Below are 20,253 nucleotides of genomic sequence, written 5' to 3'. Positions count from 1 at the left end.
ACCCCTGCTTCACCACAGCGGTAAAGGGTACAACAATAATAACACATTGTCACCGTTATCATGGAGGTGAGGTCAAGTGAGAGAATGAGTGGAAGTACGCTATATTTGAGGACTGCTAGGAAGTGTAGGCTGCTCTTCCTCTCTGCTCAGTCTCCATGGCTGCTATTTCTGTTCCAGCTCTCTGGGTTTCCTGAGTTCTTCTTGAACTTCTCTTACCTCCTTGACAGGATTTTCTGTAATTACCTCTACAACACCAAATATTTATTTTTCCCTAAACCAAAACCAAGGACTTCCATCAACGTTCTCTGTTTTTTCTTGCTCTAAAGAAACAAAAAAAAAAGATGCTATTTCCATTGAAGTTTACAATTGTCTTTGTTCTTATGACCATCCCATAAAAGAAAAGTTTCTCATATGTTCTCTGTAGGTTTCTATCCCTTATATTGGGATATATATAAAGCTAAGTCAGACTGTGAATCCCATCATAAAACAGACATAAACAAATTCATTACATGTAACTTCTATGCAATTTTCCCTACAGATCTATAATTTTGTGTCACTATCACAATGGTAGGCAACATTGGCCAGAAAAAGCTAACACATTAAATCAGCTTTGTGATTAAGTCAACATGTTTATAGAAAGCAAAGTATATAGAATTTGAAATCTTTTCTGATTCTGGCATAGAACTTCATTTTCGCAAGACAATACTCTTCTAAACTTCAGGCCTTAAAATTATATGAAAGGAGATGTTGTCTCAATAGACATTTTGATACAATGCTTTTGTTCCATTGTATCCAATATAAGTGGATTAAGTGAGTATAAGTGGATTTCTCATGGTCTCATAAAATCTTCAGTACAGGACAAATAACACTGAGGTTGCATTGAGAATGTGTGTTTTCTCTGGAAAAGGGCAAAGTCCTTACAGCTTGAAATAAAATGCTGCAAGAGAAAGAAAACTTAAAGTTTAAATAAGATTTGTTTATTGTACTTATTTACTATGCTTCTATCCTGTCTTCTCTCCAAGGAGCTTCAATGGATATGCAAAACTCTTTCCTGTTCACTGTAACCTCTTATCAATCCTTCGAGGTAAGCTAAGTCAGAAATAGTCACCCCAGTCAGCTTCATGCTTGAGAAGCGTTGTTGGCCAGGGCTTCCCACAATCTGGTACCACATCTAAAACCACCATACTTCTGTTTCACAGGAAAAACTTCCAAATTACTAGCAAAGCGTGGTAAAGTCTAGTAAGAATCCACAAGTTTAATCCATCTTAAACTTGTTAGCTTTTTCAGATGCCACACATTTCTCATTTTATATATTGAAATATTTACAAATGAATAGACAGTCAAAAAAAGTTCATATACCTCCCTGAATAAATTTTAATCTGATCATTTCTTTTCCTGATCAATGTCGAAAGGTTTTGGTTAAAAAAAGAAAGAAATATCAAAGGCAACCCTAAGGTTCAGCAATGTATTGAATTAAAATGTGAATGCATTATTGGACTGTCCACTGGAGGGCATGGACTGCTTTTAAAAAGCTGAAATAATTCAGTTTCTAGTTATAACAAAAAAAAAATTATCACAGCAAAGAGGACAAATCTTTGGCAGTATAAAATTAACAGATGTCTGAAGACTAACTGATAGATGATGGCACAGTTTATCATGGATTCAATATATCAGACCCATGAAATCTTATCCTTGATTGGGAAGAAAAGAAAGAAAGAAAAAGAAAGAAAAGAAAAGAAAAGAAAAAGAAAGAAAGAAAGAAAGAAAGAAAGAAAGAAAGAAAGAAAGAAAGAAAGAAAGAAAGAAAGAAAGAAAGAAAGAAAGAAGAGAGGGAGATATGTTTGTGTGTGAGAGAGACAGACAGACAGAGACAGAGAAAAGAGAGGGAGGGATCTACAGCAACAAAAAAGTGAAGATTGCAGATTTGATCATGTGAGCCTTGCCCCTTTCTTACATTCTTATGCCCATAAAAAAGATGTGTGCCTTCATTCCCAGCTTCTGTCTTGACTTTATCAAGATTGGGGAGGGATTCTTCTTAACCGAGTAGAAGATGATAGAGAACTTCACCTTTGCCTGCCCCATTGATGCAATCATCCTATGGCTGGCTTTGCCTATGTTAGATAGACCGTCAATTTGTAAATGAATACACTAAAGACTAAGTAATAAATAACATGTTGTGGTTGCGGGATGATATTGATGGATAGCTGTGGGTTCAAGCTCTCTCCAAACTTGATGAGGCTTTATTTCTTAGGCAAACTGGCTACTGGCTTGTGAAGCCAATATAGGAATACAGTACCGTAAAGAAGGAACAACAGCTTTGTGTGGGCATCCATGTGCCACTTTGTTCCTTCTTAAAATAAGATGTCCAGAACTTGAGGTGAGCTCAATTTTTTGTTTCTAATCAGAAGACTGCTTGGGAAACATTTGGATGGTCTCAGGCTCTTGTGCCAATGCCTCTCTGACCTTTGGAAGAAACATCTTTCTCTTGCCTTCATTTTGCCTAGCCCTACCATGTGTCTGCTGCTGTCAATAACAATGTCAGCCTCTAATAAAACAACACATATGAGAAATTCAATTACTTTTGAAGTTGTAAACATCTCTCATACCAGGAGTGTCACGCTCAAGGCCCTCAGGCTGGATCTGGCCTGTGGGTGCTTGGATCTGGCCTGTGAGGCCGCCCTGGAAACAGCGAAGGACCGGCTCGCAGTGCCTCTGCCAGCGAAAATGGGTTCCCAATCTCTGTTTTTGGCTGGGATGGCCTCTTGCAACCTTTCTGCCAGTGAAAATGGAGCTCGGGAGGGCCGCATCCATTTTTGCTGGCAGAGGGCTGCAGGAGGCCATTCCAGTCAAAAACAGAGATTGGGAGCCCATTTTCACTGGCACAGCACTCGGGCCACCACAGGTGCCCCTGACACAAGTGACATCAAACTGGCCACAAGCACCCTGGCCACGCCCAACCCAGCCCCCTCTCGAGGTGAAACACAACCCTGATGCGGCCCTCAATGAAATCAAGTTTGACACCCCTGCCTTAGACCCTACCCTGAAAAGGAAGTCCCCAGCCAACTAATGGGCATAAATGAAAAAAAGAAAAGTTAGAAGCATATTGTAATTCTGCTGGATCGTAGGTTATAAAAGGTGAATTTTCACAAATGACAAATCTTTTGCAAATTCCTCCAACCAAGATGCAGAAGTGAATGTGAGCACCAAGCGGGCTGTCATCAGACTTCTGTACGCAGCACTCAGTTCAGAAAAGATGACAAACATTTTGGTTCTGGTCGTCTTACCCCAATAAATCCAGCTCTGCCCAGGTAAGACCTTTTCATGAGTTTAGAGAATTGAACAAGGGCATTTTCTTCTCATTCGTTTTGAGGGAGGCAAGATTTTATTGCCAAAAGCTTGGCTCAAGCAACATATGGGTGACCCAAAACCTAGCCTAAAAATCTGGGTAGCAGTTACAAAGAGAAATCAGGGATTCTCTGGCGTTAGTTTATCCCCAGGCCTGTCTTTTGATGCTGACAGTATTTCTACTGCTTCTCCCAGTCAGCTAAATCAGATAAGAAGTGTGATATATGTCTCCTGTTCCAGGCTGATGCGGTGAAGAAGAGCCCTTTGTGTGATCTTGGAGAAAACAGTAGTTAGAACTCACTCTTGAGATTTTTTAACCAGTTTGGCCCAACAACATTGAAATGAGTTTTGACAGTGCTCCGGTTTGCATGCATACAAACACTCAAAATATTGTGATTCCCCTCAAAATTGCTTGCTATCTCCTGTGACCATATGCCAGTTTGTGAATCCCTACATTAAATCATCATACAGTATACCTGGCTTTGGTTTAACTCTGACATTATGATTTGCAAACCACGCTTTACTATATAACTTGCACAAACTCAGTCAGTTGCCTTATTCAATACTTTATTGTTAAAGCAATCCTTGCTTTGCACAATATGTAAGCAAATTAGCACTTACAATTATAATAAAGAACAAACCCATAGTATTCTCAGATAGTTACATTAGAATACTTAGTTGTTACCATGGCTGGGTTTATACATTGCACAAAGCCATGATTTTTAGCCAGTTTGACTTGTTGGGCAAGCATATCGCCTTAAAACTAAAAATATGTCTTATTAACTACAATGTTGAGATCATAAATTATAATCAGGCCAAACCAAATTAAAAACATTTTCACTTAGTGCAGTGTGTAAATACAGTCACTTCACAGGGCAGACTGCAAAATTCCTAGATTATAAGGCTGTGTTCACACAGCACATTAGTTTAAAAATAAAGTTGACTTGTTTGCATGCTGTGCAAATCCAGGCAATTGGGAAACTTCAGTAAAAGACAAACTGATGTGTTGTTTGAAAGCCAGACTTATTTTATGAACTAACCTGCAGAGGGTTTCCCTGGTTTTAACTCACTTTAATTACACTCTGCTTGAGATTTAGACTGCCTTTCTCCCATCACATAAGAACAACTGCTTTAAAATATAAGAGAATGTAGTACAATACACATTTTATTAAAATATTGCCTTCATTTCCAATCTACGTTTTGCATATTCCACAATTACACATATCCTGTATTTCTTTTTGGAGTGACTTCAAAGTCAAAGCAAAGTCATGCAGCGTTGGCCCTTAGGAAAAACAGCCTGCTTTAGTATCTAGCTAGCACATTTAACACAGGTGGGAACAGATGTTCCCTGGGTTCAGTGCATCAGAGGATATTAAATTACAGGAAGAGAACTGGAATGGGACAGACTTGTTGACTATTAAATCCACAGGATCTGTGCCTTCTTTCATACTTGATCAACTGTCATATAAATACCAAATACTGTATGTATAGCAGCTCTGGTTCCATTTTTAATAAATGCATATTCCTGAATTAAGTTAATCCGCTTCCAAAAGGATTTCATAGATTCAAACTGCAGTTGTGTTTTCTCAAAAAATGTGGGGAGGGGGAGATTAGAAGACCCCTCTCTTAATGTTTTCCCATCACAAGACTCAAAACACCTAGAACTAGGTAACGGTGGCATTATCCAGTTAGTGTATTAGAAGAAATCATGTTATGTAAGATGTAGAGAAAACATAATTTGTGGCAGATGTTCTCTCTTCTAAGGGACCTTCCAGTTGCATCAGCTCTACTCCCATCATCCTCAGCCATTCCTGTAGGCTGCCCAGTTGAGGAAGGCGGATCTGGGTTCTGATCTGGATCCTTTTAGAGGTGAGGGTTATAGAATGGAGTCAGATAAGCAGGGCGAAGGAAGGAAGGGAAGGCCCCTCCTCCTGCTGCTGCTGCAGCAGCCACCAAGGGAAGGGAAGCTGCTGTTGGAAACAGAAGATTGGCCGAAGCATAAGATGGGAAAGTCTGGTAGGCCAAGGAGCTAGGTCCCGGTGGGCTGGGACTGCTACTTCCTGCTGCTGGGGTCACAGTATTGTTGTTTCCTGGTTGGACCAGGCCATCAATTCCGGGATTTTGTTTCTTCCATTTTGTCCTCCGGTTCTGAAACCAGATTTTGACCTGTGTCTCCGTCAGGCTGAGCGACAGAGCTAGGTTGAGGCGTTCACACACTGACAGGTATCGTGTTGCCCTGAACTTGTTCTCCAGAGCCACAAGCTGCTCGTATGTAAAGGCTGTCCTGGCTCGCCGAGGCTTGGCACAGTTGGGCTCCACTCGGCGCCGCTTGGACAGTCTTGGTGAGCTGGGTTCATCCAGATCCGAGGAGGAGGAAGAGGGAGGGAAGTCAAGGGAGTGGAGGGAAGCAGGTCTCCCCACTGAGGTGAGGTGGTTCCTCTCCCGGTCTGATTCTTCTTGTTCAGATGCCTCCAGGGTGGCTGTTTCACTTTCTCCTCTTTCTCCATCAATGTTTAAATCTACAAAACATAAAATAGCATTGATGACAATGATGGAGTCCTTGATTGCACCTGATTGCACCTGCCTAACTATTGCTTTCTGCCTGAAAGCTGAATGGTCCTTGCATACATGCATTTCAACATATGCTTCAGATAGGGAGTCTTTCCTTCATTATATTTTTTGAAAGAATATGTGGAACAGGTGTTATAGATAATAGAATCAGACACAAGCAGAGAAAAATGGGTGGATAAGTAACAAGTCTGAAAAAAACATAAATGAATATATATTTATAAGACATTTTTAGAAGTTGGTCAGAGTCCTTCTCTAGGGCTCAGAAATTCTGGAACATATGCCAGAAGAAGAAGGTCATTAACCTGAAGCTTCAATATTCATTACACTCAGCAAAATCAGTGCTTCTGAGTATATGCAGAGCAAACTGAAGATTTGGCCAGTTCCCATATTTGGAAAAAGGAAGGTGCAGAGAAACTCAAGTAATGCACCTTCTAGCTTTGTTTGTTCTCCCATATTTCTCTCTCTCTCTCTCCCTCCCTCCCTCCCTCCCTCCGTATCTCTCTCTCTTTCATATCTCCCCCCTCTCTCCTCTCTCTCTCTCCTCCCTCTCTCTTCCCGCTCTCTCTCATCTTCCCCTCTCTCATCTCTCTCTCCTCCCTCCCTCTCTCTCATCTCTTTCTCTCCTCTCTTTCTCTCCTCTCTCCTCCCTCTCTCTCCTCTCTCTCTCTCTCCTTCCTCTCTTCCCTCTCATATCTCTCTCTCCTTCTCTCTCCTCCTCCTCTCTCTCCTCCCTCTCTCATATCTCTCTCTCATCTTCCCTCTCTCCTCACTCCTCCTCCTCTCTCATATCTCCCTCCTCCTCTCATCTCATCTCCCCTCTCATCTTTCTCATCTCTTTCTCCTCTCTCCTCCTCCTCTCTCCTCTCTCTCTCTCTCCTTCCTCTCTTCCCTCTCATATCTCTCCTCTCCTTCTCTCTCCTCCTCCTCTCTCCTCCTCCCTCTCATATCTCTCTCATCTTCCCCTCTCTCCTCACTCCTCCCTCCCTCTCTCTCATATCTCCCTCCTCCCTCTCATCTCATCTCCCCCTCTCATCTTTCTCCTCTCTCTTTCTCCTCCCTCTCTCTCCCTTCTCCCTCTCATAACTCTTCTCTCTCTCTCATATCTCTGTCTCATCTCCCCCTCTCTCATCTCTCTCTTTCATCTCCCCCCTCTCTCTCATCTCTCCCCCCCCCCTCTCTCTGTCACACAATATCCTCTGGTAATGTGACCAAAATTTGAAATAAAATGCACACAATTCATTTCATCCCAAAACTTTTCTCAAGCTATTTATATTATGGGAAGGAAAGGCTGGCTTTAATCCATATATTGCTAATTTCAATTAAGTTGTATCAACCTAATCTATTAATTGTTTGAAATGTATAAAGCAACTTTTTTTAGAGGGAGGGGGCATATGAACCCAAATGAAGGAATGCTATTTTTAAGGTAAATTTACAATCCCATCAAACCTTCTGAAGTTCTAGATACGGTAGCAAAGAAATCTAACTTGAGAACATTGGGAGAAGACACAGTTAAGTATTATAACATAATTAAGTACTGGTTGTTCAACATGTTTTAAAAAGGGAGTAAAGATGTTGAATTGCTGGGTTGTTGTTTTTTCCTCTTTGCAAGAAATGAATTTGATTCTTAGGCTTCCCCCCCTTTCCCTCTTTTCCATCTCCTTTTTTTTTCCTTCCCCGACCTAATAGAGTTTCAGATTTGTGAAGGGGCGGATCGATACATGTCATCTATTAAAGTTAAGTTTTAATCGAACAATATGAGGATCAGAGCGGGTCGGGAAAGAGATTTGAAGTCGGTACCTGCAAGCTGTGAGAAGGAGATACGCGGGAGTCGGTAATAGGATATCGATCAAGGGGGAGCGAAGGCATCCTCTCGTGGGGGGAGACCGCAGGAACAATTATCTGGCTTGTCCTTTGCCGAGCGCGTCCCGATGCCAATCAGGCTCCGAGAGCCGCCTTTGCCTACCAGCCTGGGCATGGGGTGGGGGGACTCTGAGAGCCTCAGCTTTCGCGAACCGATTCGCTGCTCTTAAAGGAGACCGCGGTCCGGTCCCTAGGCCCGGAGTTCCCGGAGATGCGGCAAAGGGCTCTGCCGCTTATTAGCAGCCCCCCGACTCAGCAAAGTACAAGTAGACCCAGTAGGGGGCTGCGAAGAGGAGCAGGGCAGAAGGAGGCTTTTTTTTTTAATAGCTTCCGAGTGGAGCTGCTTTTCCACGCCGAGTTGAATCTCGGGATCTCCTTTCACCTAAAGCTAAACTGGCGAGCAACACTTAAACGCGCTTCTTTTATATATAAAAAAGAGCCGTTGAGATCGATCGGTTCTTATTTAATTTGTTACAGGGGATCTGTCTCCCCCTTCCTCCCCTCCCCCATTTAAAGTTTAGCCGCTGCTCGTTGGGAGGAAATCCACAGCGCTGTCAAAAAAAAATCCTGCTGGATTACCGCGTGGCGTGCTCTCCCGCTTATCATCCCTGCGACCAGCTTCCAGTCTCTCTCTCACACACCCCGTCCCCCACCTTTTCTTAACTTCATCCAAACCTCCGCTCATATTTTCTTACAGAAAAATAGCAAGTGGGTCACTGGCACACTTCTGCCTCCAACCGGGCAGCCTCCGGATAGGCGCAGGATTTCACTTCCCACCACCTTCAATCAGCCCTGCTGGCTGCGGAGATTGGGGTTTGTAGTCCGGAAAAGCGCCAGATTGGCGGAAGGCGGCGGTCTAATCCAAAACCCAGAATGCGCAAAGCGATTTGCAGGTTCCAAAGTGGGGCTGAGAAGGGACGAGGGGCGGCTGCCTGCGCTCCTAAAGCATCTCCGCCAGACTGCTGGCTGACATCTACCTCCCCCCCACTCCTCCTCGGCAGTCGCCATCGTGGGGTCCCGCTGTCAGGAAACGATCACGGGAGAGGCGATCGCGGGAGGCCGGTAACAGTCCCTTAACAGCTCTGGTCCACGAAAGGTTTCGCCCTTTAGGCGGGGGTGTGTGTGTCTGGCCAGCTTCTGTGGATTTTGCTACGGCGCCTTGGGAAGCTGCCGGCCTTGGATGTTCAATGGACCTTTGGAAGCTCCGTTTGATGCTTGCCTGGGACGAAAAAACTCGGGACGGAAAGGGAAAGGAAAGGGGGAAAGGGAAAGGTGAGGAGAGGAAAGGAGCCAGGGATCTCATTGAAACACCTACCCTGCGAAGCCTCGACCTTGCTCCTTTGGCGCTCGGATTCCAGTTCAACTCTTCCCAAACTTTTTCCCCGGTCTCCCCGCGCCAGTGGCTCGTTCTCTCGTCCCCCAGCCGCCGAAGGGCTTTTCCGGTTGAATTTCTGCGGATCCAGGATGTCGAGGATGGAGAAGGAGATTTTCGAAGGGAGAGGGGGGCCTTTGGCCCCGCTGTCCGGACAGTCCGGCATTCCCCCTCCGAGCACCGAGGAAGTCTGCGGTGGCCCAGGACGCACGGCTGGATTTCGGGGAGAAGGCTGGCCATAAGAGGCGGGGGTCGCCTTCGGGTGAGGCGAGCCAGCCTGGACTTGGAAGATGCTCGTCTAAGGAAGAAGGGGAGTCTCTGTCGCGGGGGGGGAGGGAGGAGGGGCGGAGAAGGAGGTCCATCCTGGACAAGGGAACGGGCTGCGATTGGAGGGAGGGGGCTGTCTGCCGAACTGCGTCGTTAATAGTAGTAGGTAGGTGTTGTGATTATTATTATTATTTTGCATGTCTGCCCAAGCTCGTGGAGAAAAGCACGCCGGTTATTGGGGACAAATTGCAGCTACTCCTCTGCGCCCCCCCCCGTGTGAAATGATAGCAAACTGTATTTCTTTTAAATTATGGTGCAATTCTCTATGGGAACTAAAAAAATCCATCTGAATTCAGAAAGGTTTATTCCCAGATAGATTATATAAAATTCCAGTCCAGCCCAAAACATTAGTGGTTTTTTTTCCCCAGAGAGTCTTTGATTTCTTTCTCTAGGATAAAGCAGGAACGATGGAGAATTCTAACCTGATCTAACTACTGTTGGGTTGTGAACAAAGACCAAACGCTTTGAGTTATTTGAGTTATTTTTCTAAGAGTTTCACAGGGTATGCAAAATTTAATGGGCAAGAAAAAAAAGCTATCAGGGCTAAAAATGGATGTTTCATGAAAACCTTTAGGCTGATAATTTGGGGGCACATAGGTGCACCCAGCATTATAACTTTTGTGTGAATTCACTTAATGGTGAATTCACACAAAAGTCATAATGCTAGGTGCATTAAATTTTGCATACCCTGTGAAACTCATAGGATGCACAATCCGTCTCTCCAGTTATTCAGATTATTATGTATCCAGAAGCTGTAATGTTATGCTCCTATGGAAGCAAGCCCAGCTGAAATTGAGAGCAGGCATTTCTCAGAAGACATACAGGTGTGCATTCTTAAGTCCCATTGAAATCTTGTTCCAAAATTAACATGCAGAGGTTCAAGCTGTAAACCCTAGGATGCTTTCAGGTGAGGTTTTTTCATGCAGTTTGCTTTACCTTGTTCACAAAGGTCTAAGTTGCACTTCTTCTGTTTTTTTTCCACCTGTTTTTCTTTTTAATAAAAAGAGAGAGAGATTAGTTTGTATGTTAAAGTAAGTCATGATGTACTTTGTTGTTGTTGTTGACAACTTAGCATGCTGTATTCAGGTAGACAAATTATTTAATTTACAGCTTAGGGCAGTATTTTTCAACGGTAGCAACTTTAAGATGTGTGGACTTCAACTTCCAGAATTCCCCAGGCAGCCATGCTGAGTGGAGGATTCTGGGAGTTGAAATTCACATATCTTAAAAGTTTCCAAGGCTGAATAACACAGACAATGTGTGAATCCAGCCAATTACTACCATCATTTTCTTAACAACATTGGAACTTTGGGGACAAAGGCACCAATGTGTCCCACAGCTAAGAGAATAATAGCCATTCTTTTTCTCAGGACTGGTGCCAATAAGTTTGGTACACTAAACTATTTCAAAATTATTTTCAAAAATTAAAGCATTATTTTAAGTTAAACAACGTGTCATAGGTTAACACAGGTTTTAGTTAGGCAACACACAGGAAAAGTCTAAACTGTATAATTTTTAAAGGGCCTCTGTCAGTGGGCGGTTTGAGACTCTAAATTGATTTTTCAAAGGGATGGTAAAAGTACCTGCACACAGAAAGATTATAACAAGATTTATTTATTTTTTAAAAAAGATTGCACTACACATCTGTGAATATACATTGATAATGGTTTATTGGTTTCAGGTGAATGTTAGATCTGCTTCCACTATAAATTTTGAAGTGATGTGAGGTCAGGAAAAAATGGTCAATTTGTGGCTTGTGCCTAATAAGTGCATATCGCTACGAGGCCTATATGATGTTTTTATAGCCAAAGTTCTGAATACAGCCCGACATAATTTGATTCTGGAAAACTGTTTCCTATACTATATTCCCATGCTTAAGTTATCTTGCAGGGCATTTCAAAAAGTTTTTCTTAATCACATTTAAACCAGTGCCAGTACTACAGATCACAGCCTCCATTAGGAGGAGTGAAGAACTTGTGGCCCTTTAGGAAAGTGCATGTCCTACACACACCTACACATCTATTCGATGAAGTAAATCCCACAGAAATTAGTGTCTCACTGAATTCTATGGAACCTATCTCCTAATATAAATGTGTATACTGCAGCACATTTATCATTTTCTGTGGTAAAAGCATTTATGGTCCCTGATTTATTTTTAAAGAGTGGTTCACTATTCTTAACCATTTTACAAAAGGGATGGGCAACCCTCAATAACTAAATCTTTTACAACTCCTGGATACCTACACTCCCCCAAGAGTATTATGAAATTACAGTTTTCTATCATTTTGAGGCAGGAAATATATTCATACTGACTGTAGTCTAACATGAAGGCTTTTTTTTAAAAGAAAAGAAAAGAAAGGACTGATTATTTAAGAGGACTGATTCCTCATAAAAAGAAAGCATGTATATATACACAAGACTGTGAGTTAACCCTTCACATCCTCTAACCTCCCATCTATCCCTCCAGTGGAAAAAGAAAGATTAATGCAATTTTAGAATAAATTCATTTTTAAAAGTTTCAAAGATTCAGAATTATAATCATTAAAATCAGTGCAAGGTATGTATTTTGATCTGCAAGGCAAAAAATAGAGGAATTTTTATCTAGTTCTTGAAAAGAGAGCCACTTTTTAAGACATATTGGCTCCCACTGTTGCTTGATTATTTATAATTCCTGGCTGAAAGAGAATTCTCTTTTCACATATATTGAAAAGGAAAGTAAAGAAGTTGGCCATTATTCCACATAGTAAATCAATGTTTTTCAGTCATTCATTCCATGTTAACTGATGCTGAGTTTAATGGAGCCAAAGTTGAAATTAAGGACATATTCTACTGATGATAGTGAAGATTTATTTAGAGTCAGTCTTCCTCTTCATTTTCTGAAAGGTTGCAGGCCTGCCTCTTGTGTACCAACCTGTTTACAATAAAAAAAGAGAACTCTTTTCAAAAAAGTGTGGTAGAACAGCTTCAGCAGTAAAATAATTTTTTTTGCAAATGCAGATGCGAGCTGTAGTTGGGAAACCTTGGTGGGCTGAGACATTCAGAATTTGAAAGAAAAAAAGGCATTTCAAAGCACTCCTCTGATCTAGGGAAACAACTAAGGAGCATGGAAATCTATTGCATCGGCTCCACCCACCCACATCTCCCATTACAATGCAGTGTCATAATGTGGTTCTGGCAGCTCATGCTCGGTCATTTTTCAAAAGATAGAAGGTTTTCAAAACTTAAATGTTTCATCCCAAAATTGCACTGGGAGGCCAATAGCTTTTCTTCTCTCCTTCATCAAGGGGCAACAGAGCAGTCATGAGCATTGTTAGCAGGTATGGAATAGATTTAGGAGGAAAAAATTACCAATTTGGAGTTTTAGGTATGTCAGCCCCCAGCTGATGAGCCATTAAAAAGAGGATATTCCTTTAGCTCCTACCCTCCTCAAACTGTAACATGGTGTTGGTTCTGGCATTGTATAATGTGTGAATCCAGCTAAATTTGTCTCCTTTCTTACTCTGAACCTTTTCCAAACACTCTTATGTTTTATTTAGGACATTTTGTCCCATTATTAGAGCATGGCAAGTTTTTACAGAAACAGGACAAACTTGTGGTGATGGAAGAAACATTCTGCAGATCTTGAGTTTAGCTAAATGTGATCTGTTGTAATCATGCAGCTTTGATTATAATTGATAAATGTTCTGAATGTTCCCAATTTTTTCAGGGTGGTGGTTGTATTTTATAACATCCTTTGCAATTGCAAGTTGTAGAAATTTTAGGGCACACATACGTATCCAAACCATCGAATTATCTCTGATAAGTTTGCTGAAAATGTGGAATAAACACACACACACACACACACACCCCTCAGTGTGCTGAATCCTTTCTTCTTCTTTTTGTCTAAAGGATCTCATGAATGGTATCTTATTACATATTTTGGACACTTTAGGGAATATTGCAGGTATAAGAAGCAAAACTCTAATAAATTTAGCAGATGTTGATGGGAGGAGGGCAGGAGCAGCTGGCCTCTCAAAAGAGTATGCCACATTCATTCCTATTATTATGTAAATTATACAGATACCCCCTACATATTCTAATGTTTTACTTTCAAAGAAACTAGCCTTTGGTCCCCATAAGATAGGGGTGGGAAAACATCAGCTTTTGGAATCTCCTTTGTTTAAAAAGAAAGAAAGATGAAATCCATTGTGTGTAGGCTACTGAACAGGGATCATATTTTTAAAACTCTGACCTCAAGAATTTCTTTTGACTATCAATACTAAACTGAAATCACAGTTCTTCCACCTGAAAATCTATTCCTGAAAACATCCAAGATCAGTTGCTAAATTCTGTAATCACTACTACTATACATACATTGCGTGTTACTGCATTAAATCCATTAGGATCAAATTTGAAACATGGTGTGAATCTAATCAAAATAACTCTTATTTAACTAACAGTGAATGGAACAAATCAGCTAATATGAGATGTGTATTTACTGTTGTGTAACCTCAGCCAATAGTATTTATTCGGTAAACTCTGATCCAGCACACTGGATTAGTACATCTGACCTTTTTAAAATTTCAGATTGGTTCTGTGTATGCTTATATATGACTAAGGGCACTGAAATTAATGTTCTAAGAATGTTGTTTAATTATTATCTCAATGTTAGTAGTGTATGAGGAAATAATTTTACTTAAAAAATAAACAAAGTACTTATTTTCAAGAGGTAGGAAATGTATTTTACTTTATTTATTTTGGAAAATTTAAATAGCTGACTACTCATGGTGACTCTAGACGATGTACAAAAAAATAAAAACACAATGTAGAAGGAATAAAAATAAAAAAATAAAAAATAAAAATAATATTCCCCCACCCCTTGGAGACAACACACACTGATATCAGCCATTTAATGGGCTCCATCCCACTCTGGGTTCCCCAGGCCCACTGGCAAAACCATGTCTTCAGGATGTTTCAAGAGTGTCAGAGTGAGGGCCAGTCTAATTTCCAGAGGGATGATGTTCTAGAGGGAGGGAGCCACCACAGAAAAGGCCATTTTTCTGGGTCCTGCAAGCTGTACCTCCTAGGAGAAGGGACCTGCGATATTCCTTGCCTTCCTGCTCTAGTGGGTCAGGTGAATGTGACCGGCAAGAGATGGTCCCTCCGATAATCTTCTCCCAAGCCATGAAGGGCTTTAAAGGTGACAACTAGCATCTTGAATTGCACCAGGAAACAGGAGCGGTGACACATGTGCATACCGAAGTCTGTACAAAACCATATGGGCCATTGCATTTTGAGTCAACTGGAGCTTCCGGATTTCAAGTATTTTAACTGACTTATTTTTTGTTTCATGACTATTATTACTGATGCAACAATTTCATTTTGTTTACTTTATCATACTTTTTTAGTCATGGGCATCTGTAAGAGGAAGTGATGTAATCTAACAAGGGGAGGAGTTTTGATTGTGCACATGTAACCACCATCATGCCTTTGGGACTATCCTACAGATCCCCTTTACTTATGCTATATGTTTCCACTAGCAAGAACCAAATTTCAGATTAAATTCTATTATTAATACTGAGAGTGATATGTTTATTTGTTCCAATCTGAAGTTCTTTGTAAGAATAACAATTTAATGCTTTCCTTTTTTCTTTTAACAATTTATAAATGCTTATGTAATTTTTATATTTTTTAAAAAACCCTTGATGTATTTCCCCCTCTTTTTCTTCTTTCTTTTTTGTTTTGTTCCTTGCAAGGCAGCCTTTAGAAAGAGATGTAAAGTAATAAACAATAGTCCTTATTTGGCATTCCCTACAAGAAGCACAAAAATGCAGGGGGAATGAATGATGTATATTGTAAAACAGAAATAAAGGCAAATAACTGAAATGAAAGATGAGCAGGGCAGGAAAAAAATCAACCTAAGAAAGATATACTCTGTACCTTACTGGGCACTAGGTAAAATAATGATTTACTGATGTATGATTTCAGGAGATGACATAAATATTGTCTGTATGGGAATAATCACACAAGCCATTATTTATCTGGCAATACATCTTAATCTTTTCCCTGAGGTAGATTCTACCACTATTACTCATCTTAAGAAGTACCTTACATGGCAGTAGATCCCATTGAAATGAATTATAGTATTGCTAGGGACACAAATAGCTATGCTTTTATTATGACAAGATCTAGAGATAAAAGCTATACATATTTACCTAAGAACATGACCCATTTAATCAATCAATTGATGAGCCATTTGGATTAAATTTATCTAGAATTACAGAGGAAATATATATTTATGGATACTTTCTGGAAAAAAGGTGAACATTTCAGAAATTTGAATAATAATCACAAAATCTAGATAATACAGGTACAAAACTCTGTACAAAATCTATCTATACAATTCTATTGGTCCATAAAATGTCAGGCACCAAATATAACTGTTTGCTCTGCAAATTAACTATCGGTACATCTCTTTGTATTTTAGAATGCTCCTACAACATCACATTCATTTAAAAATAACAAGATACATATCCATTTGTCCTGATTCTCCTTTCTTTCACAATACTACCCATTCTCTTATATATATTATCATGATAAAGAAAAGTCTGGCCATATGTTCATCCCAGAATATGTTCCAGTGAATATATGAAAGTTATTGATTAGTGTTTAATACAGTATAATCCATGGAATTTTTGTAGTGTCGATTTTGGGCCAAGGGGTTTCATAAAATATAGTCAAGTCACCAGCATGCAGGCACACATTGGCAAAGCCTGGGCTGTTTTGTTTTTCAGCTCAGGCATTCAGCTCAGACATTAAGATTCTGTTGGAGTGGTCTTTAAATTGCTTTGAAGCTAGGTAGGTGTCAACCCTGACCTGTCCCGACGGCAAGTGATGGCTCTTACAAGCACTGGATCAATATTCATAGCGGGTGTCCTGAACTGATAACACTATCCAAGACAATATCCCATATCAGTGTGGACAGCTGAGATATTGTACCATTAGTGGTGTTGTTTTAAATAACCTGATCCATTTCACAGTCTATATAATGAATTTTACCATTTAGATACTATCTTTAAGAAGAAGTGACTTGGAGCACTGAACAAATCAATGATTCAAAGACTCCTTGGCTTTTCTTAAAGCAGACTATAATTCCAACACTGCCTCTTACATATTTTTGAATTGCAGCGTGAAAGTGATTGCAGTAGTAATAAATAAATCTCTGCACTTTACCACAGTGAAAAAATTCCCATTATCATCTAAGTTTGAACATACATGATTAAATCTCTCTTGCAGATGTTCAAGATATGGCTCACTCTACTTTGTTCTTTTAGTGATAAATTAATTAGATATTAAGTTATTTGTATCAATGGAGGTCAGTATCCATTGAGAAAATCCACCTGTAGCCTAATTAAGACCACCATCCTATGCATAGTTATGGCAGAGCTTACTCTGCCATAAGGGCCGCGGTTTGGCTCAGGCTGTAAGATAGTCTGTTATTAAAACACAGCTGCCTGCAATTACTGCAGGTTCTAGTCCCACCAGGCCCAAGGTTGACTCAGCCTTCCACCCTTTATAAGGTAGGTAAAATGAGGACCCAGATTGTTGGGGGGGCAATAAGTTGACTTTGTAAATATATACAAATAGAATGAGACTATTGCCTTACACATTGTAAGCCGCCCTGAGTCTTCGGAGAAGGGCGGGATATAAATGTAAATAAATAAATAAATAAATAAACTTCAAGGGTTACACAGGAGTTTGATTCATTTTGTCTGTACCTTCTTTTACGTAAGTTTGACATGTGAACCTAGCCAAAGTTTAGAATACCGCAAACATTATGTTTTGACTTAGCCAAGACAATATGCACCAAGACAAATTCCTTGTGTGTCCAATCACACTTGGCCAATAAAATTCTATTCTATTCTTCTATTCAATGTACCTTTCTAAACTATGATTAATGGCTCAAGATTTTTATGATTCAATAAATTGTTAATGATTGCTTAGCATGATACATAACCTAATCAGCATGGTACTTGTACCTACGCGAGCTTGCAATATTGCAAAATCAAAGACCATACAAAATTGCCAAAATGTCACCCATCTAAGAGTGACATTATATCATGATGTCATTGCCCATATGTGATTTGGGGTTTATTGCAGATGTTGTATGAAACAGATATAAAGTTACTGACACTTAAGACAGGACAGGTTGAGAAAGTGTTATTTGTCACTTTTGCTAGCCCAGCAGGTAAGACCGAACAGTTAGTTGGGCCAACTATGGATCAGTCTTACATTAGGCACAAACTGGGTTTGCACATTACACAAGCCATACTGTCACTGTAAATCATGTTTATGGAGATTCTCAGTCATCTAGTTCATGATTATCCCAAAGGTGCTTTTTCAGGAGGCAACTGGACTTGTTTTTTCTTCTGAAGATATTTCACTTCTCATCCAAGAAGCTTCTTCAGCTCTGACAGGATAGTGGGGAATAGAAGGATTTATATTCCTTGCAGATAGCTGGTCATTTGCATCCTTTTGAAGCACTTGGAGCAGAGGTAGGTTTCAGCAGGTTCTGACCAGTTCTGGAGAATCGATAGCGGAAATTTTGAGTAGTTTGGAGAACCGGTAGTAAAAATTCTGACTGGCCCCCCCACATCTATTCTTTGCCTTCCAAGTCCCAGCTGAAATGGGGATTTCGCAGTAGCCTTCCCCTGCAGTGGGACTGGAGTGGAGATTTTACAGTATCCTTCCCCAGCCACGCCCACCAAGCAATGCCACGCCCACCAAGCCACACCCACAGAACCGGTAGTAAAAATTCTGACTGGCCCCCCCACATCTATTCTTTGCCTTCCAAGTCCCAGCTGAAATGGGGATTTCGCAGTAGCCTTCCCCTGCAGTGGGACTGGAGTGGAGATTTTACAGTATCCTTCCCCAGCCACGCCCACCAAGCCACACCCACAGAACCGGTAGTAAAAAAAATTGAAACCCACCACTGACTTGGAGGTTTATCTGTGTCCTCAGGGTAACCTGAGTAGTGCTCCTGGTTCCTGTAGTCTGCAATTTTTCTCTAGAAATCCATTCCTACTCCCACACCATCCTCTAAAACAGTGGTCACCAACCAATGGTCCATGGACCACTGGTGGTCCATGAGAAAATTTTGGTGGTCCGCAGAAAAATTATTTGCATTTTTATATTGCACTAAATATTATTTATCTTTTTTAAAAAATCATATTAGTGGTCCTTGGGTTTTAAAATTATGAATTTAGTGGTCCCTGAGGTCCAAAGGTTGGTGATCCCTGCTCTAAAAGGATGCAAATGACCAGCTGTCTGCAAGGAATATAAATCCTTCCATTCTCCACTATCCTGTCAGAGCTGAAGAAGCTTCTTGGATGAGAAGCGAAACGTCTTCAAAAGAAAAAAAAACAAGGAAGTCCAGTTGCTTCCTGAAAAAGCACCTTTGGGACACTCCATTTACTGGTTTGTTTCTGCTTCTCTGAAGAGCCCAGAGAAGGCAGCCGTGCCGCCACCGCTCCGCCTTAGGATCACTTGCGATCGACCGTTGAAAGGTGAACGCCGGACGAGATGAGGCCGTTGCAGCTTTTGCGGGAAGAAACCCTGCATCTGGGACACATCCCCGCCCTCTCCTTTGCAGCGATGCCCTGGAGGGGGAGAGGAGCATCTCCGGGGCTCAGAAAAAGGAGATCTGAGCTGTCCGGAGAAGCGAAGAAGATGGATATGTCCCCAAAAGTCGCATTGGCGACTTTCCTCCGCAGAACCCGGGGTGCCGATCGATCGAGAGATCCCTCATTTCACTTCGCCCGTCGTAGGACTACCAAAAAGCTAGCCATTACAACACAATACAGTAAGTTCCGCCGGCATCGCAACCTGAGGAGCCGGCCGGCTTGAACGACAACTACATTTCCCAGGAGCCTTCGCAGCCAAGAAGAACGGGCGGGGCCTCGGGGAGGGCGGGGCAGGTGTGTCTCGGCAAGCAGCCGGGGGCGGGGCTTCTCCGGTATGGCTGATGGGGGTGCAGTCTTAGCGGGCGCAGAAGGAGTGCTATTAGATATTAGCGGGGTGCTTTATGACAGCGGAGGCGACGGAGGCGGAGTCCCCATTGCTGGATCTAGAGAAGCGGTAAAAAAGTAAGTGGGAGGCCTGCAAGCAACTGGCTGCAAGGCATTTTGTGGTGCAAAAAAACAAAACAAAAACCCAACAACATCCCTCCTTCCCGCTATCGACCGAGCAGGTCCTGCTGGTGATACCTCTGTCTGCTGGCTTGGAAGAAGTCTGCTGTTCAAGAAAGGGCGTTTGTGTGGTTTGTGCAACCCATACCACCAATTGCAGATGCCGATCTGTTGCTATAATTCAGTAAACCAGGGTTTATTGTGGTTCAGCCACTCGCGTTAAATTCGCATATTGTGCCAAGCTGCACACCGTGGACTCTAAACTACATGTGAGGATATCTGTGAAGATTCTCAGTCATCCAGGTCAGGGGTCTCCAACCTTGGCAACTTTCAGACTTGTGGACTTCAACTCCCAGAATTCTTCAGCCAGCAAGCTGGCTGAGGAACTCTGGGAGTTGAAGTCCACAAGTCTGAAAGTTGCCAAGGTTGGAGACCCCTGATCCAGGTCATGGTTGTCCCAAAGGTGCTTTTTTGCAAGAGGCAACTAGACTTTCTGGTTTTTTTTTAAAAAGACGTTTCACTTCTTATCCAAGAAGCTTCCTCGACTTCTTGGATGAGAAGTGAAAAGTCTTCAAAGCAAAACCAGAAAGTCCAGCTGCCTCTTGAAAAAAA

At 41.5% G+C, this 20,253-nt stretch overlaps 2 protein-coding genes across 6 annotated transcripts in view; one reads left to right on the top strand and one right to left on the bottom strand.

Moving 5' to 3' along the window:
• Positions 1 to 5,208: 5,208 nt before the first annotated feature.
• On the bottom strand, positions 5,209 to 5,979 carry NKX1-2 (NK1 homeobox 2). Its single transcript, XM_058189102.1, has one exon. It carries the CDS (start codon positions 5,977 to 5,979, stop codon positions 5,209 to 5,211), a length of 771 nt encoding a protein of 256 aa, XP_058045085.1.
• A 13,474-nt stretch (positions 5,980 to 19,453) lies between these two features.
• The window catches only part of LHPP (phospholysine phosphohistidine inorganic pyrophosphate phosphatase), a 162,070-nt gene continuing 161,270 nt past the window's right edge, over positions 19,454 to 20,253 (top strand). For all 5 annotated transcript variants that reach the window (XM_058188595.1, XM_058188594.1, XM_058188597.1 and 2 more), the window contains exon 1: positions 19,454 to 19,599. In XM_058188595.1, the coding sequence (XP_058044578.1) occupies positions 19,472 to 19,599 (128 nt within the window). In that variant the 5' untranslated portion in view covers positions 19,454 to 19,471. The remainder of the gene's footprint in view (positions 19,600 to 20,253) is intronic.

Source organism: Ahaetulla prasina, chromosome 6, assembly GCF_028640845.1.
Source record: "Ahaetulla prasina isolate Xishuangbanna chromosome 6, ASM2864084v1, whole genome shotgun sequence".
In the NCBI taxonomy this organism is placed as follows: domain Eukaryota; kingdom Metazoa; phylum Chordata; class Lepidosauria; order Squamata; family Colubridae; genus Ahaetulla; species Ahaetulla prasina.
Note: the sequence above shows the minus strand (reverse complement) of the source record. Positions and strands in the feature narration are given on the sequence as shown.

What these genes read in the sequence shown, in the direction of transcription:
- NKX1-2 (XM_058189102.1), bottom strand. Translation starts at nt 5,979, where the DNA reads ATGCATGTATGCAAGGACCATTCAGCTTTCAGGCAGAAAGCAATAGTT.